Consider the following 26588-nt stretch of genomic DNA (forward strand, 5'->3'; position numbering starts at 1 on the left):
TAGACTCCGTTTCATGCTACCACTAGAGTGAAAGCACCGCCAGCATTCAAAAGTGACCAAAACATCAGCCAGGAAGCATAGGAACTGAGAAGTGGTCTGTGGTCACCACCTGCTGAACCACTCCTTTATTGGGGGTGTCTTGCTTATTGCCTATAATTTCCACCTGTTGTCTATTCCATTTGCACAACAGCATGTGAAATGTATTGTCAATCAGTGTTGCTTCCTAAGTAGACAGCTTGATTTCACAGAAGTGTGATTGACTTGGAGTTACATTGTGTTGTTTAAGTGTTCCCTTTATTTTTTTGAGCAGTATATTAAATAACTATCAGTATTTCAATGGTTGTTGGTAACATTGTTTCCTATAGAACCAATATGACAAGAGGATGGATGTCCTTGTGTTTATTGTTGTTACATTTAATGGCTCATATTCAATGGTTTTTCAAATCAGCGGCTCATAGGCAGTTAAAATCAGTATTTCTTTCAAGAGAATAACTAATCAACTCTTTCCAAATTCTGTATTCACAAAGGGCCTTCTTGCTCGTACCATCTCAGCTGGCTCTTTAAAATATTTAAAAAGTTAGATATCAGTGTGAGACCTGCCTGCCTGCGGCCTGGGGTCACCTGCCTACTTTACTACATCCCCTGGAGAAGGCACGTGTCACCAAGCCAGCCAGAGCATATGGAATCAGCAGATGTTAGGGATTAAAGGGTACATAGTGGCTGGTGTCAGCAGGTGTTGGAGAGTATGAGTTAGAATTCTGATTTCACTTAGCAGTGGGTTGCTCCTTTCAGAGTCAGAAAGGTTGGTGAGCAGGACGAGGAGATCACAATTCTCCATGTTCAACGCTTCTCAGCTTGGCCTCTGTAAGTGTGTGTACGTGGAGAGGGGGTGATTAAAAGTGTTTTTCTCGGTACCTCACCATAATTTCATTTTTTGTTAAAATGATCTTATGTGAATCCGTGGCACAATAAAATTGTCACAGTGTTTAGAAATAATTATATGGATAAGTTTCACTCCAAAGTAGGAAAGCTCTCTAAACCCTATTCAGCTTGGTACGTAAAGGCAGTTTAAAATTGTGGTGTTTGCTACAGCCTCAACACTCCTATAACCAGACACTAGCTTTGCTGAATCAAATTCACAACATCATGGCGTTTTCAAAGCGGAACACACTGGAAATGTCTCATTAGGAGCTCAGTTTAGCTCCTTTACGTGAGACTGTTGAAACGAGTGAGTTTGTGGGAACAAGACAGCACTGGCAGTGTGTTCCAATCCGAAGAATGTCCCTAGCACATGTGATACAATCAAACGGATTCTGTCTTGTTTGAAAGAGCCATGTAGTTCAATCTGATGAAAACCTCTCTGAATCAACCACATTCCAGGGACTTTCCTGTCAGTCTGGGAAACGCACGATCAGCAATGTCTGATAAATGCATTCATCTGAAACCTAAGTATTACCAACATTAAATCCACTCTGAATTTAGCTCCTGGTACCTTGACATAAAGCAACATCAGTGTTTTTCAGAGGGCATTGATGACTGTAAAGGATAAAGGACTGACGCAAAATTGAGGAATCATTAAGCCAAGATGTTTAATATGCAGGAAAGACATCAATGAAACCCAACTACAGTAGCTGGAAACATAAATCAGACCATAATGTTTTGATTACTTTACAGCCAGACTCTTGAAATGTCATGTGGTTCCTTCTTCACACAGGGAACTGCATAGCCTGAACCGGAGCCAACATTCCAGACTCTGTAAGCTTGGCTTTCTTTGTGGAGACACAATGTACAGTTCTCCCCAAAATATCATTACACACACTAACAGTTGGGGCCACAAGCAGCGCGTTTCAATCAAACGCGATTTGCAGCATTTATGGTGTCGTCCCCAATGGTTAAACAAAATTACATTTTGGCAACACAACTCGGTACAGTAGATTCCCCTCACAGGTGCTTCTACTTTGAGTGTGTCCTGTGGACACAGGTAGTTTGTAAAAATGTATACTGCATAGTATGACAGAGGCATTGATTGAATCCAGCCCAAAGAGTCATACTGGCCTTCCCTGTAGCTCAATTGGTAGAGCATGGTGTTTGCAACACCAGGGTTGTGGGTTCGATTCCCACGGGGGGCCAGCACAGGAAAAAAATAAACAAAAATAAAAAAACATGTATGAAATGAAGTGTATGCATTCACTACTGTAAGTCGCTCTGGATAAGAGCGTCTACTAAATGACTAAAATGTAAAATGTACGCACCCTCAGCGGGGCCAGAGAAACCAGAAGCTTTCGGTTTTCAGGGGAAAAAGCAGAGAAGAGGCAAAGCCTGGAAACTGGTAGATTCAACCCTGCTCAGGTTATACAGTACACCTCCTCCAGAATTCCTCTAATGAGCATTGTTTTACCCTTACAAGCTGTATGCTATAGGCTCAGTTTGAGTTGCTTTACTTTGCTTTCACGATTCATTTTTGCCTTGGTATTATAACTGTCATCCTACACAGAGGCTTAAGGCCTGAATGGAATGTGGAATAGAAGCAGCATTCTGCTGTATAATTTCTGGAGTTTTAGAAGGAACAAAGCCTTTCAGGTTCATCTGCAACTGAGACAAATGCAGTAGCACATTACACAACCATGCCATCCCCCATCCTCAACCAAAAGCCTCCTGCTAGGAAGCTCTGCCAACAGGATGCACTTTACCCCCGTTTTCCTCACACCTTTTGTTTGTCATAGAAGTGATGGAGCTACATTGCTCTAGATCAGAACTGCTGAGGACAAGAGGAGGGGGTAGCTGTCCTAGTGAGAGATCACCCCACCCCCTGCTGCCTGTCTTCCTATCTTTCCCTTTCCCAGGTCTCCCTAGTATTGTTGTACAAGAGTGGCGCAGGGCGCGGGTTGATAATTCATATTTCTGCTGAGCATTAATTTGCCAGTGACAGAGGGGTATCCCCAGAGAGGACAGGTGACAGCTTCATTTCCATCTCCTGTTTTGTGGCTGTACTCCTTTTACTCAACTCTCTCAAGTGCTATAAGATTTATCAAGCAAGAAATCACTGTTCGGTGCAGTGGGTTCCCAACTCATGACTGTCTCACTCAAACAGGTTATGTATGCTTGACCTGACAGCTCATGTCAACTACTCCTCTCACCATTTAGACACTAGAAAAAACGTTGATTATGATGACCAGTCAGAAGGTATGCTTAGGGACTGAATTATCCTGATTACGCTGTCACAGATCTTGGTTCACATTATATTACAAATAAATAAGCTGCATTTGATGGCACAGTGGAACCAAGGAGAACCAAGGTGAACCAAAGAGACACTATGGGTGTCCAATAAAGAAAACAAATAGGCTACCATTTGAACCCAGGTCTTCTCTGTCAATGATAAGGATGTTGAGGAACGTTGTTTAACCTTTCTGTTGAAGTTCTGTTTGTATACCTAATCATTTATTCTCAAATACCTTTTCCCACAGAAATCACAAAGTATGAGGGGGATGAGTTGAGAAAAGATGGTGACGTGAAGAAATACCTCGATGTCATCAGTAACAAAAACATCAAGCTCTTGGAAAGAGTACTAATCCCAGTTCAACAGTACCCAAAGGTAAGACAACCCAACACCGTTATGGTTGATCTCTTTTTATTATTCAATTAAAACCGCAAACAAATAAAGAATGTCTTAAAAAAATCCTAAATGCTCATTTGTTAGAAACTCCATCATCAACATACTGTAGAGTCTTAACAGTGGATGAAGACAGATGGAGTTGGGACCATGTTGGCCATCTTGGGGGCTAAGAGTACATCATTACTGATGCCAAGAGTGCGGACCTCTTCACCCCATGTTGTGGTCAATACATCTGACTGTACTGTGAGAATGACTGGCCAGTGTGTGTGTGCATGTGTGTGTGTGTGTGTGTGTGTGTTGATGATCACATTGCAGCCCTCTGTTCGGGGGAGTGGGACAGTGTGGGGAAAGCTCCAGGGTTTGATCAACCTTGTCTAGCCCCAGATGGTGGGTGTGTTAGGCATGGCGAGGGGAGCATATGATTGCATCTGACTCATATGGGATCAGGGTGGTTCCTGCCTGCTTCCCTCCCCACTATCTGATGCAGAAAAATAGAGTTAATTGACTGGGAGACTGGGAGACATGTTAAGGCTAGCTAGGGCTATTCATTCATTAGTCATCATCATATTTGTTTGTCGCTTATTGTATGCTCACCCACAGTCATTATCAGTGTGCTGCTGAAAGTGCTTCTCTTTATTGATAATGTTGAGAATCGATGTATGCGCGTTATAGTTTTAATCCATTGACATGCATTTATGGTGTATTCAGCTGTAGGGGAGAGTGGGGTAATTTGAGCCAAAGGGGTAAATTAAGCCACCCATGTTTCAAGGAAACTATACACAAAATGTATAATTTGACAAAATATTTAGGAAGAGGTCATCATTTCATGGAGTTTGTGAAGGAAAAAGTGGTAAGCAAGTCAGGTCCAAAAAACAGATTTTCACCAAGTCAAATTAATTAATTGTGTTCGGTGGAGATTTCAGCATGTCAATCTTGGTGGGGCAAACAACCATTTTTTTTAGATGCATGCCAGTGAAGCCACTACACAACTCTAAACAATACATTAATTGCACTATAACTGACAAATGGTGCCCACAAATGTTTAAGGTCCACATAAAGCTGTCCCGAGAGTGGAGCTTTTGAAATTGACAACGACATAATTCAGAACATGGGCCGTTCTTACAGTTTTCTCCCTGTACACCAAGTCCGAACCGTAAGATAAATAACGGGGTCACATAAGCAGACAATGAAAGCTCTTACAATATACAATAATTACATTTCTCTAAAACAGGCTATAGGCTACATGTGCACTACCAATTCAGAACAGTAGGCTATATGCCTATTCGTTCAGCACTTTTAAAATGGACATCGACATAATTCAGAACATGGGCCGTTCTTACACCAAGTCCGAACAGTAGGCTAAATTAACAGGGGAACATAAGCAGGCAATGAAAGCTGTTACAATATTTGATGATTACGTTTCTCTAAAACAAGCTATAGGCTACATGCGCACCACTAAGTCAGAACAGTAGGCGAAATTAAGAGGGGAAAATATACCAAATTATTTAGGTGAGACACATTTAAAAAAAAAAATGTTTTAACCTTTATTTAACTAGGCAAGTCAGTTAAGAACAAATTCTCATTTTCAATGATGGCCTAGGAACAGTGGGTTAACTGCCTTACTCAGGGGCATAACGACAGATTTTGACCTTGTCAGCTCTGGGATTCAATCTTGCAACCTTTTGGTTACAAGTCCAACGCTCTAGCCACTAGGCTACCTGTTGCCCCATAGGGTACTAACTGCTTACTACACAACATACACTTAATATTACTTTCTTAGCTACAGTATACATATCTCCCTGGCATATTACATCACTTATGCAGCAGCATACTAGACATATGTATGGACTCACCCTTGTTGTGCTGTGCTCACTTGAACAGGAAGTTGGCACGGTGTTTCTTTTTGGGAGCAAACTTCTCAATTACTTTGTCATCAAAGTCTGGCATTCTCTGGATGAAGTCATGCTGGATTGACAGCATGGACCATGCATTTAACCTTTTCTGGCCCATGGAGTTACGTGTGAAGTTTTTTATCCTTTTAAGGGTAGAAAAGTTTCTCTCTAAACTTTGTGGTTGAAGAGAAACCATCTCAGACAAGGCCTCCTGCAGGTTGTTCTCGTAGATCGATTTCAATAAAGAAAGTGCTGTCTTTCCAGTGTGCAGCTCAGGATGCCGGTAGAGAATGGACAACTCCGTTTTCATCTTCTCCTGGTTGCCCACAGGCCATAGCTTGGTAGCACACTGGAGTTCTGCAGTCGGAAATTCCTGAAAATGTGGGGTTCAAAACAGCTCTGCCCCACCTGCCCCGAATGACGGGTCGCCACTGATTGTGTTAGAGGTTTCATGACGCTTGGGTCTAAACCAAAGTAGATAATGCTAAGATTGTTCTATACACCAGTTGAGGTATCTATAACCTTCAACATGAGGTCCTAAACCTAGCATGAAAGTGCATCCTTGTAGCTGTGTGGGCTAATATAGTCAAAATGTTGTGCCAAGAGATAACTTTTTTTTGACAATTTATGTTTTCAAAACTGTAATGTTTACATTAATTCTGATGAATCCTGAAATATATGTAAATATCTTTGTTTGCAAGAATACTATATTTCCCTTGATGGAGTGAAAAATAAAAAAAACTTACCCCATTCTCCCCTATATTTATTATTATTATTGGGGAGGCCTCTGGGTAGAATAATGTCTTATTCATGCTATGGTCTAAAGAAACATAGATTAATTCAAGTAAAACCCTGAAAACTGTGATTGCCATCAGAAAGTAAATTGGGATTTTGATTTTTTATTTATTTTGTTCTTTTGTGCCCCTGTGAGTTTCTGACAAAGAGATATCAGTGTAGTTATATAGCACCACTGTATTTAACCAACCTTTCCAATCCTGCCCTACTTTTCTTATGTAGCTCAGCTCACTGGAATGTGTTGAAATTAGGCCATCTTCTTTTGTGAAATTCATAGATTTGTACCATGGCAACTGTACATGCTGCACAATATCAATACTTATGCCCCGGGGTGTCAAACTCATTTTTCCCAGGGGGGCGCATTCGGTCTTCAACGAGGTCCGGAGGGCCGCACTGTCTCAATTGGTTATATTTCTTCGCTGTCAAAATGTGTTTTGGGGAATTTTCTATGCTCCCTGACTGTCTAGCTTTCATTTAGTTGATTATTAGCGAGCTGGACACAGTCAAAAAACTGTATGAATGTAGGTCAATTATAATTTCTACACAATTGTGAATTGGTTTTAGTCATTTTAATCCTCCTGCTGTGTTCCAGTCGAATTGGACCGATTTACAAGTTCTCTCTCTGAAAAATGTAGTTAATTTAATCTGATTGTCATAAGGTTCCATGACTTTGTCCACACATGGCATCTGAACACACAAAATACATTTTGATGATTTTCATTACATTTTGGGTGTTTTATTTAACTTTTGTACACCTGACCGGTCATTAGAAATGAATGGGTGAGACTACAATTAGTGTATAAAATTGAGTTCAGGCACATGCCCATTCATCAGATGGACACACTTCCTCTCCCAGATCCCCATATGCATGTGTGTTTGAGCACACACACACACCCACACACACACACACACACACACACACACACACACACACACACCTCATTGAGGCCTACAGGCCATAAATAGCAAATAGGTTCCGCTACTGTCTGTGTTATAAGTCTGTCCAGTGGCAGTTCCATCTCACGACCTAGCATGAGAGATGCCGGGGAGACCTGTGTTGTTGTGTGTTTTCTTGCTCTGTAGTGCATTAGCGTTTGGGTCAAAGCAGTTTGGAACGTGCATCCCTGGACCAGGTGCGCTCTGATGCCGTTCTTCAGCATTTGGTTGAAGCGTTCCACCCTTCCGTTAGCTTGTGGGTTGTAGTAGGCCGTGCAGACGTGTTTGATTCCCTTGTTGCTGAGATAGGAGGAGAACTCGAGGTCAGCTGGGGCCCGTTGTCCGTTGTGAGGGTGAGGGTGAGAGGTAGGCCCCACCTTGTGAACAGGCTGTCTAGGATGTCCACGATGGCCTGTGTTGTGACAGTTCTGACAGGAACCACTTCTGGCCACTTAGAGTGGAGGTCATGTGCCACCACCAGGAAGTGCTGATGGTGAGGGACTGCGTGCCCATGGATCTCGTCCAGCTGGATGTGCTCCCAGGGGCGGACGGCCACGCGAGAGGCTGCAAGGGGGGTGGGGCGGACTTTCCTGTTTTCCCACTGAGGAGGCATGCAGCACAATCCCTGACCAGGGTTTCAATGTCGTGGTCGATGCCTGGCCACCACACAAGGTCTCGACATCACTGCTTGACCTATGCCCAAGTGACCCTCGTGCGCCATTGATAGAATATGTGCACGCAGGCCACCTGGGACCACAGTGCAAAACCCTTGAGAGACACAAGACTTCTTCCCAGCAAGAAAGTTTGTGCTTCACCCTGGCGAAAGTTGCCAGCTCTTCCGGCGCATGTGCTGGCCATCCAGTGCATATGTAGGTGCGCAGGGTAGACAGTGTGGGATCCTGTTCCGATGCTTACTTCTGCTCCTCCAGTGAGACGGCTGACTGAAGGGTAGTGTAGAGCATTTGACCAAGCACTGTTTTGTTGTTGTCTGGCAAGACGGTTGGAGTAGGAGCGTCAAAGGAGCGTGAGAGGAGGTCTGCCACCACGTTATCCCTCCCGGGAGTGAACTTCAGCTGATAGTCGTACTGTCTGAGGTGGTCGGCCCATCTGTGCAGCCGAAGTGGCTTGTGGCCAGTTCCTGATGCTGACAGTAGTGTTTAGAGGGACTGGTGGTTGGTTCGGAGCGTGAACAGCCGGCCGTATAGGTAGAGGTGCCACCTTTCACACGCCCAGACACAGGTCAGTGCTTCTCGTTCACCCACAGAGTATCGTTGTTCAGTGAGGCTCAGGGCACTTGAGGTGAAGCGACGGGCCTCTCAATGCCATTCTGCAGCTATGAGAGGACAGCTCCTAGTGCTCCAGCTGAGGCGTCACAGGTGGCAATGGTGGGGCAGATGTGGTTAAAGTGAGCCAAAACTTGCGCTGGCTCTTCATTGAGTCTGAGCAGGCTGCCGTCCAGGCTCGTCCTTCTTGGGGAGCTGGCGCAGGGGCGCTGTGGTCTGAGAGTAGTGGGGCAGAAACCGGAGGTAGTAGGCTGTCATGCCCAAGAATGAGGCCACCTGAGAGGCTTAGGTCAGTTCCGGGATGAGGAGGACGGCTTCAATATTCGACATGAGTGGGGCAATGCCTTTGGCCGACAGACGGAAACTCACAAACTCGACGGCTGAAGCTGAAAAAGGTACACTTTCCACCGTTCAGGGTCAGGTTGTTCCGCTGTAGAGCACTGAATACTCTTTGGAGTCAATGGTCATGGATGTGGAGGTCAGGGCCGTGGACCATAATGTCATCCAGATAGACTGCCACCCTGGGTATTCCAGTGAGGATGGTGCTCATCACCTTCTGGAAGCAGCTGGGGGCGGAGCTAAGTCCAAAAGCCATGCATGTATATCTGAACACACCAGCATTTGTGACAAAGGCTGTGAGGTCTCTGCTGGTTGGGTGGAGGGGCACCTAAAGATAATCCTGATGCAGGTCGAGTTTCGTGAAGACCGTGGAGCCATGAAATTGTGTGGTCAGCTCCTCAGCTGTCGGTAAGGGGTACTTATCTGGGACAACAGTCTTGTTCACAGCACAGAGATCCACACAGGTCCGGATTCCACCTGACTTTTTGGTTGCGATGACCAAGTTTGAAATCAAGGGGGCAGCGTTGACTGGCTCAATGATGCCTGCCTCCAACTGTGACTGGAGATCTTTTATGACGCCATCACACAGTGCAAAGGGAATGCGCCGCAGGGGCTGCATGACTGCGGTCACATCTGGGTTCACTAGGAACCTGTGAGTAAAAGCTGTGAGGCAGCCCAGTCCATCAAACAGAGTTGGCCAGTTCTGTTGCCATGTGCCAGTAACTTGGTGGATAGCTAACCCACTGCGTCTCTCAGTGTGAACCCCAAGCTTAAGAAGAGGTCGAGGCCCAGGAGGTTGGCACCCCGCGTTGCAACGTGAAATGTGAATGATGGCAGGTGCTTGGCGCTGTAGTGCACTGAGACCTGGAGGGTGCCTGTAATGTCTATCTTGGATCTACCATACCCACACAGTGCAGTTGAGGGCTGTTGGAGTGGTAGGTGACTGAAAAAGTTGTAGTAAGTTGCAAGGTTGAGCAACGACGAGCCAGTATCCAGTAGCAAAGGCAAACCCACCTCGCTCAGCTGCACAGTGCATGTCTTGAAGGACACATGGTTAGTGGAGACGGTTTGGATTTCAGTGTGTTCATGTTGAGAGCGAGATGAAAATAAGGGCCTGTTCTGGGTGGAACTAGCAGGTGGGGCAGAATGATACACTTTAGCAAAGTGATTGTATTTTCAACAGTTCTTGCATATTTTCCCACGGGCTGGGCAGTTTGAAGCCTTTGAATTGTGAGAGCTAGCCCCACAGTTGCCACTGCTACTTCAGTTTGTTTGTCTGTGTGCCTGCTGCACAGGCATGCTGGTGTCTGTGTCCATGCAGCTGTCGACGTGAGAGGGTGTGCGCAGCGCGTGATCGATGTAGTGTGCATGCTCGGGCTGAAGCTGCTGTGTGAGAATGGCTGGGGTCCAAGTGTATCCTGCAGAGCTGTCTGTTAGCATAGTAGAGCATTCCAAAGCTGCTTCAACCTGGAGTGCTATTTTAATAGCTCCATCAAGTTGTAAATTATCAGATTCCAAAAGCAGTGTCTCTCTTGTCTTTTCACATAATGTCCCCTCTATCAGCTGATCCCTGATGATCTAGCCACGCAGCTTTGAATGGACTCACCCGGGCATTGGTGTCTTTTCTGTAACCGGTAGCGTCGCAGGAGCACTCAGTCTTTCCCAACGAAGTGGTTCCGTAGGAGGCTGACTGCAGATGTGAATGTAGCAGCCGATCCAAGCGCTCTGAAAATCCTTTGTCCCTCTGTACCGAGGCAGTGCTGTCCTCCGCTTGTCGGAGATTTTAGAAAAGTCCATAGCGTCGAGATAAGTGTTAAAACTTTCAAGTTAGTTATTCCACGGGACTGGAGGTTCGCCAGGCACGGCGAGGAATGGTTTTGGTAAGCTGAATTCAGCCCTCTCTGTCGCCAATGTTATATCTAGCTTAGCTGTCAAAGAACGCACATCCGCACAGTTTCACATTGCACATCACTCTCTCGTTTACAGTGAGGGAAAAAAGTATTTGATCCCTGCTGATTTTGTATGTTTGCCCACTGACAAAGAAATGATCAGTCTATCATTTTAATGGTAGCTTTATTTGAACAGTGAGAGACAGAATAACAAAAACAAATCCAGAAAAACGCATGTCAAAAATGTTATAAAATTATTTGCATTTTAATGAGGGAAATAAGTATTTGACCCCTCTGCAAAACATGACTTAGTACTTGGTGGCAATACCCTTGTTGGCAATCACAGAGGTCAGACGTTTCTTGTAGTTGGCCACCAGGTTTGCACACATCTCAGGAGGGATTTTGTCCCATTCCTCTTTGCTCTCAGCTCGTTACCTGTATAAAAGACACCTGGGAGCCAGAAATCTTTCTGATTGAGAGGGGGTCAAATACTTATTTCCTTCATTAAAATGCAAATCAATTTATAACATTTTTGACATGCGTTTTTCTGGATTTTTTTGTTGTTATTCTGTCTCTCACTGTTCAAGTAAACCTACCATTAAAATTATAGACTGATCATTTCTTTGTCAGTGGGCAAACATACAAAATCAGCAGGGGATCAAATACTTTTTTCCCTCACTGTAATGACGTGGCACTCATCCTGACAACCCATTCATCTGTCAAACAGCACACTGTCGCAAACCATAACAACGTACAGTACGACGAACAGCACGTCGTACCATTCATAACAAATATATGTATTATTATGGATTTATAATCAGCTATAATGGTGCAGTCATTTTGGACCGGGAACACAGAATTAAATAACATGAAATGAACACAACAGGAGGGTTAAGTGCATCGCGCTGACAGAGATAAACACCTCTCTGGGAAGAGGAAGAGCAGGCGTGTATGCTTCATGATTAACAACTCATGGTGTAATCATAACAACATACAGGAACTCACCCGACCTAGAATTCCTTACAATTAAATGCTGGCCATTTTACCTCCCAATAGAATTCTCGTCAGTTACAGTGGCTTGCGAAAGTATTCACCCCCTTGGCATTTTTCCTATTTTGTTGCCTTACAACCTGGAATTAAAATAGATTTTTGGGGGGGTTTTATCATTTGATTTACACAACATGCCTACCGCTTTGAAGATGCAAAATATTTTTTCTTGTGAAACAAACAAGAAATAAGACAAAAAATGAAAACTTGAGCGTGCATAACTATTCACCACCCCCAAAGTCAATACTTTGTAATGCCACCTTTTGCAGCAATTACATCTGCAAGTCTCTTGGGGTATGTCTCTATAAGCTTGGCACATCTAGCCACTGGGATTTTTGCCCGTTCTTCAAGGCAAACTGGTCCAGCTCCTTCAAGTTGGATGGGTTCCGCTCGTGTACAGCAATCTTTAAGTCATACCACAGATTCTCAATTGGATTGAGGTCTGGGCTTTGACTAGGCCATTCCAAGACATTTAAAGGTTTCCCCTTAAACCACTCGAGTGTTGCTTTAGCAGTGTGCTTAGGGTCATTGTCCTGCTGGAAGGTGAACCTCTGTCCCAGTCTCAAATCTCTGGAAGACTGGAACAGGTTTCCCTCAAGAATTTCCCTGTACTTAGCGCCATCCATCATTCCTTCAATTCTGACCAGTTTCCCAGTCCCTGCCGATGAAAAACATCCCCACAGCATGATGCTGCCACTAACATGATTCACTGTGGGGATGGTATTTTCGGGGTGATGAGAGGTGTTGGGTTTGCGCCAGACATAGTGTTTTTCTTGATTGCCAAAAATCTCAATTTTAGTCTCATCTGACCAGAGTACCTTCATCCATATGTTTGGTGAGTCCCATAACATGCCTTTTGGTGAACACGAAACGTGTTTGCTTATTTTTTTCTTTAAGCAATGGCATTTTCTTGCCACTCTTCTGTGGAGTGTACTGCTTAAAGTGGTCCTATGAACAGATACTCCAATCTCCGCTGCCTGTATATAGCCTCGCTACTGTTATAGCCTCACTACTGTATATAGCCTTGCTACTGTTATTATTCACTGTCATTTTACTGTTGTTTTTTTACTTATCTATTGTTCACCTACAGTGGCTTGCGAAGGTATTCACCCCCTTGGCATTTTTCCTATTTTATCTTTGGTCTCTTTGTTGCCTCTCTGATTAATGCCTTCCTTGCCTGGGCCATGAGTTTTGGTGGGCGACCCTCTCTTGGCAGGTTTGTTGTGGTGCCATATTCTTTCAATTTGTTGGTGCTCCGTGGGATGTTCAAAGTTTCTGATATTTTTTATCTGTACTTCTACACGACTTTGTCCCTGACCTGTTTGGAGAGCTCATGGTGCCGCTTGCTTGGTGGTGCTCCTTGTTTAGTGGTGTTGCAGACTTTCAGAACAGGTGTATATATACACTGAGATTATGTGACAGATCATGTGACACTTAGATTGCACACAGGTGGACTTTATTTAACGCTAGCGGAACGCCTCGCCAATATCCAATGGAAGAGCGTGGCGCAAAATATTCCCACCCAAAACTTCCGGTGAATTTACTAAATTACTCATCATAAACGTTGACAAAATACATAACAATTATTTTAAGAATTATAGATACAGAACTCCTTTATGCAATCGCTATGTCAGATTTTAAAATAGCTTTTCGGCGAAAGCACATTTTGCAATATTCTGAGTACATCGCTCAGCCATCATGGTGAGCTATTCAGACACCCGCCAAGTACGGGGCTAACTGAACTTAGAATTAGTATTAGAAAAATTGTATTACCTTTGCTTATCTTCGTCAGAATGCACTCCCAGGACTGCTACTTCCACAAGAAATGTTGTTTTTGTTCCAAATAATCCATAGTTATGTCCAAATACCTGCGTTTTGTTTGTGCGTTCAGGTCACTATCCAAAGGGTAACGCTGTAACGGTTTTGACTTGAGGTTATAATTTATAGGGGTGCCAGGTAGGTTGTGCCTACCAGAGAAAATATTAGTTTCTCCTTTTAGTTTGATAGGGAATGAGTCCCATTGGTCCGTCAAGTCTACACCAATACAAAGGACTCATGTAAAAGTCAGGATGGAAATACACTTTTCATAAACCCTTAAAACAATGGAAATAACTTCAAAACAACTGTATTCTTTTGCGTGGTTGTATTAACAACCTAAATGATCACACACACACACAACAATAATGACCTTTAAACAGCTCTGGTTCCTCCAGAAATGTCCTGTACCTCGGGCCTAAAAAGAGTCCAGCCCGGTAAACAAGTTCAGGGAACTCAAGTGACCTTAGTCACGCAATGGTTGTCCGTTCATAAAGTGTAGTGTAAACCCGGTGTCAATCATACAATGAAAAGAACAAATATTTTACCACACATTTCAATAAATCCTCAACTACAACTAACTACCTAAATCATCACAGTATACATCACACCAAAACAAATGAAATACCGTATACATAAAGGTTGTAGTCCGTCGGTCAGTCAGAGAAGCCAATCCGCCGACAGATCTCCAGCTGAGAAAGGCCACGAAAACCAACGGAGAGGTGTAGTCCACAGATGCAAGAGTGGAGCCGATCTTGGGTAGATTTTCTATTAGGCTACACAAAGCACACTTTTAAAGCAGCACAACAAACGGAAGAGAGACGCTTCAGAACTGAGGGTCGAACACATCCTCATTCATGTTTCCATCACAACTCCTCTTTTGCACAGCTGCTGCTGGCTATTTAATTGAGAATTAAAGGGAAAGCGCCCTATTTGAAGGAGAAGCGCTGGGACGGTTCAGAAACATTCAGGGCCGTCACAACGCGCGAGCGCAATTCAAGACAAAAAAAATCTAAATGTTCCATTACTGTACTTGGAAGCATGTTAAACGCTGTTTAAAATCAATTTTTATGGTATTTTTCTCGTAAAATAGCGATAATATTCCAACCGGACAATAGTGTATTCATTCAAAGAGGAAAAGAAAAACAGCGTGGTCTCGTGAACACGCATATCCAATCTCTTAGTCACCAGGCAGACCACTGAGAAACTGAGCTACTATACTCTGCCCAGAGACAGGAGACGCCTCAATACGCTTTCTGAAGGCTTTAGAGAGCCAATGGAAGCCTTAGAAAGTGCTACGTAACCCCACAGATACTGTAGTTTTGATAGAGAACCAAAAGAAGAACTACAAATTCTCGGACAGGCCACTTCTTGCTTGGAATTTTCTCAGATTTTTGCCTGTCATATGAGTTCTGTTATACTCACAGACACCATTCAAACAGTTTTAGAAACTTCAGACTGTTTTCTATCCGAATCTACTAATAATATGCAAATATTCGACTCTGGGCCCGAGAAGTAGGCCGTTTAATTTGGGTACGTTTTTCATCCGGCCGTGAAAATACTTCCCCCTATAGCGAAGAGGTTAACTAATTATGCGACTTCTGAAGGTAATTGGTGGCACCATATGTTATTTAGGGGCTTCAGAGCAAAGGGGGTGAATACATATGCACGCACCATTTTAAAGTTTTTTATTTTTTATAATTTTTTTTGAGTTATTTTTTTCACTTCACCAATTTGGACTATTTGTGTTTGTTCATTACATGAAATCCAAATCCAAGGCTACCTAAATTCTATCAGCATATTGATTAATAGACTCGATCACTGCTACTCTAACTTCCGCGATGCATACAAATCCCTCCCCCGCCCTCCCTTCAGCAAATCCAACCAAGACGCCATCTTGCTCCTACCGTCTTATAGGCAGAAACTCAAACAGGATGTACCAATGACTAGAACCAGTCAACGCTGGTCTGACCAATCGGAATCCACGCTTCAAGATTGTTTTGATCACGTGGACTGGGATATGTTCTGGTCAGCCTCAGAGAACAACATCGACCTATACCCTGCCTCGGTGAGTAAGTATATATAGAATTTCATTGGAGATGTTGTACCCACTGTGACTATTAAAACCTACCCTAATCAGAAACCGTGGATGGATGGTGGCATTCGCGCAAAACTGAAAGCGAGAACCACCGCATTTAACCTCTATGGGCTAGGTGGGACGCTAGCGTGCCACCCGTGGTGCACTCCATCAACAGCAGGTGCATTTCAAGAGCGGCAAATTTGAATCCAAATAAATGTCCAAATTCAAATTTTTCAAAAATACAACTATTTTACACCATTTGAAAGATAAACATCTCCTTAATCTAACCACGTTTTACGATTTCAAAAAGGTTTTACGGCGAAAGCATAAATTTAGAGTATGTTAGGACAGTACATTTACAAGAGTTGTGTGTAATGTTTTGTCAAGTCAAAGACAGGGTCACCAAAACCATAAAACCAGCTAAAATGATGCACTAACCTTTTACAATCTCCATCAGATGACACTCCTAGGACATTATGTTAGACAATGCATGCATTTTTAGTTCTATCAAGTTCATATTTATATCCAAAAACAGCGTTTTACTATGGCATTGATGTTGAGGAAATCGTTTCCCTCCAATAACCGGCAGTCAAGTCAGCGTCACAAATTAAATAATTAAAATTAGAAAACATTGGTAAAATATTATATTGTCATTTAAAGAATTATAGATTTACATCTCTTGAACGCAATCAACTTGCCAGATTTAAAAATAACCTTACTGGGAAATCACACTTTGCAATAATCTGAGCACTGCGCCCAGAAAAATACGCGTTGCGATACAGACTAGACGTCATGTTGGGGAGATCTAAAATCGAAAATACTATGTAAATAATCCATTACCTTTGATTCTCTTCATCAGATGTCACTTCCAGGTATCACAGGTCCATAACGAATGTAGTTTTGTTCAAAAAAGCTCATCATTTATGTCCAAAAATCTCCGTCTTGTTCGCACATGATCTAAGCCAGCCGGACGACTCGTCATGAACGAGGGGAAAATATATATTTCCGTTCGTTCAAACATGTCAAACGTTGTATAGCATAAATCATTAGGGCCTTTTTTAACCAGAACATGAATAATATTCAAGGTGGACGAATGCATACTCTTTTATAACGTATTGGAACGAGGGTACCCAACATGAACTCGCGCGCCAGGTGTCTAATGGGACATCATCGTTCCATGGCTCTTGTTCGGTCAGATCTCCCTCCAGAAGACTCAAAACACTTTGTAAAGGCTGGTGACATCTAGTGGAAGCAATAGGAAGTGCCAAAATATTCCTAAACCCCTGTGTTTTTCAATGGGATAGGTTTAAAGTCAATACAACACATCAGGTATCCACTTCCTGTCAGAAAATGTCTCAGGGTTTTGCCTGCCAAATGAGTTCTGTTATACTCACAGACACCATTCAAACAGTTTTAGAAACTTTAGAGTGTTTTCTATCCATATATAATAAGTATATGCATATTCTAGTTACTGGGTAGGATTAGTAACCAGATTAAATCGGGTACATTTTTTTTATCCAGACGTGCAAATGCTGCCCCCTAGCCCTAACAGGTTAACCATAGAAAGAGGTCTGGGAATATGGCTGAATATAAACAGTGTAGTTATTCCCTCCGCAAGGCAATCAAACAAGCAAAATGCCAGTACAGGGACAAAGTGGAGTCACAATTCAACGGCTCAGACACGAGACGTATGTGGCAGGGTCTACAGGAAATCACGGACTACAAAAAGAAAACCAGCCACATCATGGACACCAACGTCACCCTTCCAGACATACTAAACACCTTCTTTCCCCGCTTTGAGGATAATACAGTGCCACGGTCACGGCCCTCTAGCAAGGACTGCTATGACCTCCACCTTACCGGTCACCCTAGACCCACTTCAGTTTGCATACCGCCCCAACAGGTCCACAGACGACGCAATCGCCATCACACTGCACACCACCCTATCCTATCTGGACAAGAGGAATACCTATGTAAGAATGAATTCACATTGAAGAGACAGCAGTGGAGAAGGTGGAAAGTTTTAAGTTCCTCGGCGTACACATCACAGACAAACTGAAATGGACCACCCACACAAACAGTGTGGTGAAGAAGGCGCAACAGCACCTCTTCAACCTCAGGAGGCTGAAGAAATTTGGCTTGTCACCCAAAACTCTGACAAACCTTTGCAGATGCACAATCGAGAGCATCCCATCGGGCTGTATCACAGTTTGGTACGGCAACTGCAAGGCTCTCCAGAGGGTCGGCGCAAGGCTCTCCAGAGAGTGGTACGGTCTGCACAATGCATCACCGGGGCCAAACTACCTGCCCTCCATGACACCTTCCTCACCCGATGTCAAAGGAAGGCCAAAAAGATCATCAAGGACAACAACCACCCGAGCCACTGCCTGTTCACACTGCTATCATCCAGAAGGCGAGGTCAATAGAGGTGCATCAAATCTGGGACTGAGAGATTGAGAAACAGCTCTATCGCAAGTCCATCAGACTGCTAAACAGCAATCACTACCTCAGAGAGGCTGCTGCCTACATTGAGACCCAATCACTGGACACATTAATAAATGGATCACTAGTCACTTTAAACAATGCCACTTTAAATAATGCTACTTTAATAATGTTTACATATCTTACATTACTCATATCACATGTATATACTGCATTTTATACCATCTATTGCACCTTGCATATGCCACTCAGCCATCGCTCATCCATATATTTATATGTATATATTATCATTCACCCATTTAGATTTGTGTGTATTAGGTAGCTGTTGGGGAAATGGTTAGATTACTTGTTAGATATTACTGCACTGACGGAACTAGAAGCACAAGCATTTCGCTACACTTGCATTAACATCTGCTAACCATGTGTATGTGACCAATAACATTTGATTTGATTTATATTAAGGTCCCCCCCCCCCCCTGTTTGACACCCCTGCTCTAGCCTACGTCAATGCACTCTCTACAGATAATAAGCTGAAACAGTACTTTTTTACAGTTGAAAATAGTACTTATTATAGTTAAGTAGTTTGCCGACCTTGATACATGCCTTTATGTTACTCTTCCAATATAGAATGAAAGCTAGAGGTGCTCAATGGTCACAGATGGGAAAATACATTCATGCTATGAAACATTTTGACCATATATTTCAAGGTCACTAGACCAAACACCAGTTCACATGAGTGAATCTTTCCTTTCATACTTTTCTTTGTCTGCCACCTGTGACCTGTGACTAAGGGGCCCTAATTCAACCAACTTCTAGGAACTACTATTATTGTATTGTGTCTTAGAAAGTATTCACACCCCTTGACTTTTTCCACATTTTGTTGTGTTACAGCCTGCATTTAAAATTGATTAAATTAAGATTTTTTTTGCCACTGATCTACACACAATGTCAAAGTGGAATTTGCTCTGAGAAATGTTTACAAATTAATACAAAATGTAAAACTGAAATGTATTGAGTCAATAAGTATTCAACCCCTTTGTTATGGCAAGTCTAAATACATTCAGGGATAAAAAAATGCTTAACAAGTCAAATAATAAGTTGCATGGACTCACTCTGTGTGCAATAATAGTGGTTAACATAATTTTTGAATGACTACCACATCTCTGTACCCCACAAATATAATTATCTGTAAGAGCCGTCCCTCAGTCGAGCAGTGAATTTCAAACACAGATTCAACCACAAAGACCAGGGAAGCTTTCCAATGCCTCGCAAAGAAGGACACCTATTGGTAGATAAAAAAGCATAGGTGTTATTAATTAATTAAGTTATTAATTACGCTTTGGATGGTGTATCAAATCAGTGAAAAGAAGGAAGTCTGTGCAGAATACAAATATTCCTAAACATGCATACTGTTTGAAATAAGGCACTAAAGTAATACTGCAGAAAATATGGCAAAGAAATTAACTTTTTGTCCTGATTACAAAATCCATACAACATATCACTGTTTACCACTCTTCATGTTTTCAAGCATGATGGTGGCTGCATCATGTTATCGGTATGCTTGCCATCTGCAAGGACTAGGGCATTTTTGGGGCGATAAAATAAACAGAATAGACCTACTTTAAGCACAGGCAAAATCTTAGAGGAAAACCTTGTTCAGTCTGCTTTCCAACAGACAACAGACAAATTCAACTTTTAGCAGGACAATAACCTAAAACTCAAGGTCAAATATACACTGGAGTTGCTTACCAAGACGACATTGAATGTTCCTGAGTGGCCTAGTTATTGTTTTGACTTAAATCGGCTTGAGAATCTATGGCAATACTTGAAAATGGCTGTCTAGCAATGATGAACAAACCAACTTGACAAAACTTGAAAAGTTGAAAATAGTATAATGGGCAAATATTGTACAATCCAGGTGTGCAAAGCTCTTAGAGACTTAACCAAGGGTGATTCTAACATGTATTGACTCAGTAGGTTGAACACCTATATAATGAAGATATATTAGTGTTAAAAAAAGTCAACATTGTTCTTCCACTTTCGATTTCTTTTTGTGTAGATCGTTGAAAGAAATGTACAATTAAATCCATTTGAATCCCAATTTGTAACACAACAAAATGTGGAAAAAGTCAAGAGGTGTAAATACTTTCTGAAGGCACTGTAGCTGCTGGCAACCAAGATTGTGACTGACTGAAATGAGATTTAGAGGATGCATTGTGGGTTGCACGCCTTGAAGATAACTGTATTGAGAATGCAATAAGAAAATCCATTCGAAATGCTAATATTCAGCACTGTTTGCAAGACTTTTGTCTAAGTTAAATAAAGTCTGCATGGCTATTAAGCAGGAATACATTTCTACGTGTCCTTTATCAATGTATGTCTTACAAAAAAAATCACAAAAAAAAGAAAATCACATACCAACCCATCTTAGTCACCAGAAGTCATTGTACAATCTATTGCCCTAAGGGTATGCACCTGGTGATTGATGCTAAATTATACTGACTAACTGGAGCCAAAAATGATATTCCAAAAACATTGACTCTTTGACGCCAAAACTACTTAATGTATCTCATTTAATATTGTAACACTATCTGGACGCCTCTGGATAAAAGTAGTGGTATCATCTGGCTCATCTGTATTAGACACACTGTCCTGCTATCCAAAGACCTGGAACAACTCCAGCTATTCAATACCACACAGTTCATCTGTCTAATATGGGAAAACATTTATCAGTCACAAAATGGGAATATCATGCATTAATAAAAGACTTGCTGGAGGAAAAGAGGCCTATTGATATGATTGACAATTAAAGCTAGTGGTGAAATATTAGAATTTGTGGGTTAGGGTTTGAATAACTTGAAAACGTGTAGGGTATAAATGATGGAATCTGTTCAATCAGTTCTGTAGAGTTGACAGTTGGGGCAGCTCACTAGCAGAGCTGTATGCTATTTTGACAGGGTGACTCCTGCAGAGAAGAGGTAACTCTGTAGAACTGACCTGGCTCAGTGCTGCTGCTTGGGTCCTGCTCTCTTCTAAATAATTGGTGCCATGAGACAGAGACAGGTGCAGAGGTGAAGAAGGCGAGGGCTAGATCCAGAGACAGCCAAGTGACCATCAAACACGCACACACAGGCAGGCAGGCAGGCACGCATACAAATGCACGCTAAGGTGAATTGCTGCTGCATCGCAAGTGTCAACCTTTGACACACTCAACAGCTACTGGTTACTGTAATAACGAGCCTTCTTGCTTCCATCCTTGTGATAGTGCTTGAGTAGTGCTTCAAACCTTTAAGGAGAGGCTTGACAGTGAATACTGTTATTAAATAATATTATGGGTGATCCATTTAAACATAATGCGTATACAGTAGATGGTTAAGGGGCCTTTTCCAAGTTACTTAAAAAAAGGCTGCATTTTCCTTTTGGTCAATGTATGCAACATACTGTTTGAATGGCCTTTTACACAATGGGTTGATTTGCTTGGTGTGAAACCTTACAGTAAAACAATCATGACTTAGTATAGATGCAATATTTCTCATTTTCAGGTTGATCATCTGTGAAGAAGAAGTCAGGAACTCTCTGTGTTTAAACAAGTCTCAAATCTCTAAGATCTCAAATCTCTTGTGTCCCGTCACCCGCCACCCACCATCCGCCAACCCCTCTTTTACGCTACTGCTACTCTCTGTTTATCATATAGTATATGCATAGTCACTTTAACCATACCTACATGTAGATACTACCTCAATTAGCCCAACTAACCGGTGCCTGTATATAGCCTCGCTACTGTTATTATTCACTGTCTTTTTACTGTTGTTTTTTAATTTCCTTATCTATTGTTCACCTACAGTGGCTTGCGAAAGTATTCACCCCCTTGGCATTTTTTCTATTTTATCTTTGGTCTCTTTGTTGCCTCTGATTAATGCCCTCCTTGCCTGGTCCGTGAGTTTTGGTGGGTGGCCCTCTCTTGGCAGGTTTGTTGTGGTGCCATATTCTTAAAAAAAAATTTACAATGGATATAATGGTGCTCCGTGGGATGTTCAAAGTTTCTGATATTTTTTTATAACCCAACCCTGATCTGTACTTCTACACGACTTTGTCCCTGACCTGTTTGGAGAGCTCCTTGGTCTTCATGGTGCCACTTGCTTGGTGGTGCCCCTTGCTTAGTGGGGTTGCAGACTTTCAGAACAGGTGTATATACACTGAGATCATGTGACAGATCATGTGACACTTAGATTTCACACAGGTGGACTTTATTTAACTAATTATGGGACTTCTGAAGGTAACTGGTTGCACTAGATCTTATTTAGGGGCTTCATAGCAAAGGGGGTGAATACATATGCACGCAGCACTTTTATGTTTTCCATTTTTGGGATTTTTTTAAAGAAGTAATTTTTTTCATTTCACTTCACCAATTTGGACTATTTTGTGTATGTCCATTACATGAAATCCAAATAAAAATAAATTTAAATTACAGGTTGTAATGCAACAAAATAGGAAAAATGCCAGGGGGGGATGAAAGCTTTTGCAAGGCACTGTAATACTTATTTTTTACTTAAAAATTGCACTGTTGGTAAGGGCCTGTAAGTAAGCATTTCACTGTAAGGTCTACACCTGTTGTATTCGGGGCCCTTGACAAATAAACTTTGATTTGATTTAAGAGCCGGAGCCAAGTGGCCCTGTGTGTTCGGAAGTGTATAATACAGGGGGCTCTGGAGCACTGGAGCAGGCTCTCTCTGGTTCTGCAGTTAGTGACTTAGGCAGAGCTCCAGTTGCATGGCACCCCTTTGATGTCCTCATTAAAGTAGGTTGATTTTAATTTCTGCATTTGCATAAAGTAGTGCAGGCTGTTTTTGTTCGGTCCCCATCTGAGATGTGCCAAACTGATCAGCCCTCCCAGTACTGTACTATATTTCTGGACAGCTGTGTCCACTGAGACATCTTGACTAATTAAAGTCAGCTCTTATGTTGTGTCCTTTCATTGATATTATGAAATAAAGGTGAAAAACACAGTTTTAACTTCAAGCTTTTATACTCTTCATAACCCATATATTACTGTAGCTGTACCTTGGCATCTCTAGGAAATAAGGTGGGGTCGGGTAGGCAATGCCTGCGATACACTTAATTCCAGACTTTCTCCAAACTCATCATTATGTGCCACCATAGAGTTACAGTGGGAAATGAAATAATTTTGAGAGTTAAGGATTCCAATCATCTTGAATTAGAATTAGATAATACAGAATGAATTACCTCCCTGCTAATGTTATCTGAACAGAAACCCAAAAATGACAAGCCACTCAGCACTATACAGTATATTTGTGTAACATCACTCTTTAGCAGCAGCTAGTGTAAGGCTACATTTTTTTTCTTCAGCTGTCTATCTTTTCTAAGAATCCCCAACCTTTTTGGTATGTCACTAGCACACTGCGCCAGCTACCACTGGAAGATACAGTCCCTGCTGACACAGGCTCCTGAGGCCTTGGATGCCATACAGCAGAGATATAAGTCAAGGACCTTTCCTGTAGATTGAAACAGGGGCTGAGAAACGAATGGGGCTCACCAACATTACTAACTAGTAATGTCAGCAGACGAGGTTTCCATGGAAACACCCATATTACACTTGGAGATTTAGGAGTGTGTTGGGGGTTTGTGGGGGAGAATCTATCAATCAATGGATATTTCAGTATTTTAGCCAAATTGTTTTATTGAATCGTGATTATCTCAATCCCATATTGGTTACAGTAAATCCTTTGGTTACAGTAAATTGTCAGATATCTTCTGTGTGAGAGATTATGGGAATCTTATTGTATTACCTTATTGTGATACTGTTATCTGTGCCCCGATTGGTCGAGTGATAACATGATAGAGTTTGTAGTATTTGAGTTTATAAAGATTATTATGATACTTTAGGACACCACTAAAGAAAATTGAGAGAGATTTTAGAACATGTTATCTTTGGCAGGGGGAGTGGCATCACAGATGACTGGGTACCATCTATCAATGTCTCATCAGCTGTGTCCTGTTGAAAGAATTGTTAAAAGATTCCCCATTCATTATTTTGTTAATGTTAGAATACATACTCAACCATCATAGATGGATATAGTAGCATAAATCTTGAAAATACAATCTTAATTTATATCTAAGGCTAAGCAGAAAAAGTTACTGCCCCTCTGGGGTGCACTGCAAAGTAAGCAAGCATGGAGCAATCCAAGGGGACTGATCATTAGATACAAGAGTTGTCTAACAACAATTACTGTACTGCAGAAAAGTTGCATAGTCAGCATATGAAGTCCCTTACTTGCTGTACTGCGGCACATTAAACATTTTATCCTTGATGTCATAGTTTGAGATTGTTCATATCTCATCACTTCTCAGATGACTGTGAATGTTTTGAAAGCAATCAATAGCTGTGGAAAGAGAGATTTAGCTTGTGTTGTATTGACCTTCGTTGCATCACCATCAAACCCAATGTTTTCACAGGCCTTCCACATGATTGGCCAAGGTGTCAGATAGACTGCTTGACCCACCCAAAGCCTGTAGCTAACTTGGTATTGTATTTCTTTCCACAACCATGCCACACAACAGCGAGAAAACAATTGTGTCAGTGTTTGACAGTCAATCTTTAGTCAAATGAAACACTTTTCTGTTCTACGAGTGATGTGAGTCTGGGTTGTTGAGAGAAATAAAGTACCATGTTAGCTACCCTTGATTGATTTACTGAAGGCCTATCTATAAGCCCATGGACAGCACTCCCTGAAGATGATGAAAAAAGGCAACATTTTACAAGCTGCGTCAGGCATAACAGGCTTGTTTGACACCTTTGCTGAAGCTGCACGTTCCACCAATAAAGCCGGGGTGGATTGACAATCTGGCATTTAGGGCAAATGCCAGATGGGTTGGTCTATTATTAGCCCAGTGGGCCTGTCATACTAGTTATCTTTCAATTTTTTGCACCAAATGATAATTATTGGGCTAATGGAGACCTCAGTCAAAAAAAGGGCTGTTGTTGGGGCCTTGATTTAAAAAAAATGGGCAGTGTGGGGCCTCAAGGGGGAAAAAAATGGGCCGATGTATTAGAAACACCAGAGCTGATTTCTGGTCCCAATCTGGCCCTGAATAAAGCTGCACCACCTCATTACGTTGTTTTCCGGAGCGTGCAGTCTTTTAACAGGTCCCCAAGAGGCAATCCGTCCCAGTTGGGAACTTTTTATTTGTCTTTTCTGTCCACCTTTGAATCCTCCCTGCTGGCAGTTGTCCTGTCGTCTTTACAGCCAGCACAGATGAGAGGACGAAGCTGAGGCTTTAATGCTGCGATGCAACAAATAGTCACCAAACACAGAAGCTCAGAGCTGGCTGAATATCTATCTACACATCATACCTCTGCCATGATAATTAACAACTCACTGGGAGATGCTGGAGATGAGAAGCAGGTACGGGGGGGTAAACATTTCATTTGGAACGGACATAGAACAGGACAGGACCAGCGTCAGCACCGGGTGACATAACGACAGACGACAATTAATGCAGCAGTGGGGAACAGAGCTGGGGAACTGACAAGTATAGGGGAGGTAATAACACAGGTGATTGAATCCAGGTGAGTCCAATAATTTGCTGATGCGCGTGGCGAGGGAAGCAGGTGTGCGTAATGATGGTGGCAGGAGTGCTCAGTGCTGGGCAGCCTGGCACAAGGGGGAGAGAGCTGGAGCAGGCGTGACAGGGATAAATCACATTTTGAATGCTGATTATTTATTTATGCCATTGCTTCAATTGAGTTTGTTTGTATTTCCCTCCGCTCTCTTAATGAGATTTAATTGATTCACATCAAATACCTCCATGGCTTGGATTAGATTTTCAGGGACTCTGATCTCCAAGAAACACTTGATTCTTTATTATTTTCTGCAGACAGGGTTTTGGTTTGGAAGAACATACAAACCTTGTATGTCAAACCTAGTCTGACATAATATGCATGAAAGAAATATGATTTTATTGAAAAGTACTCATAAAAGCCTTTATGATGTATTAATCAAATATGGATTAAATACAGTAAAACAACTGATAACACATGTTTTATTTAATCTTGGATTCAAAGTTGTAATAAACTTGTGGACTTTTACTGTCATCCTGTATGCAGATTGTACATCACAGCAACATAATTTTACTCACCTACAGTCTGTTAAGATTCATCCATGTGAGTGAATGAATGCATTCACCTCATCACGCCTGGATAACTGCATCCTAAACAGTAAACAAACTCTGCACATACACAATGCTGCAGACTGTGTCCTTTAAATACCCTTACAGTGTCCTACTGCTACCTATACAATCACATCTTACCTGCACTATTCCAACTCCACTGGTCTGCTACTCTGTCTACTTACTTACTGTATCGCTGCAAAGACTTAAGACATTGACACTGTTAGCCTTTTTGTCATACACATGTCAAGGACACACACATATGCATAT

General features: G+C 42.2%; 1 protein-coding gene across 1 annotated transcript in view; it reads left to right on the plus strand.

Annotated features, from left to right (window-relative positions):
* LOC106612832 (KH domain-containing, RNA-binding, signal transduction-associated protein 2) overlaps positions 1-26588 on the plus strand; it is a 120541-nt gene that overhangs the window by 33489 nt on the left and 60464 nt on the right. Inside the window, exon 2 of the mRNA XM_014214393.3 lies at positions 3465-3592. Within this exon, the coding sequence (XP_014069868.1) occupies positions 3465-3592 (128 nt within the window). The remainder of the gene's footprint in view (positions 1-3464; positions 3593-26588) is intronic.

The sequence above is a fragment of the Salmo salar genome, chromosome 01 (genome assembly GCF_965601325.2).
Source record: "Salmo salar chromosome 01, fSalSal1, whole genome shotgun sequence".
NCBI classification, from domain to species: domain Eukaryota; kingdom Metazoa; phylum Chordata; class Actinopteri; order Salmoniformes; family Salmonidae; genus Salmo; species Salmo salar.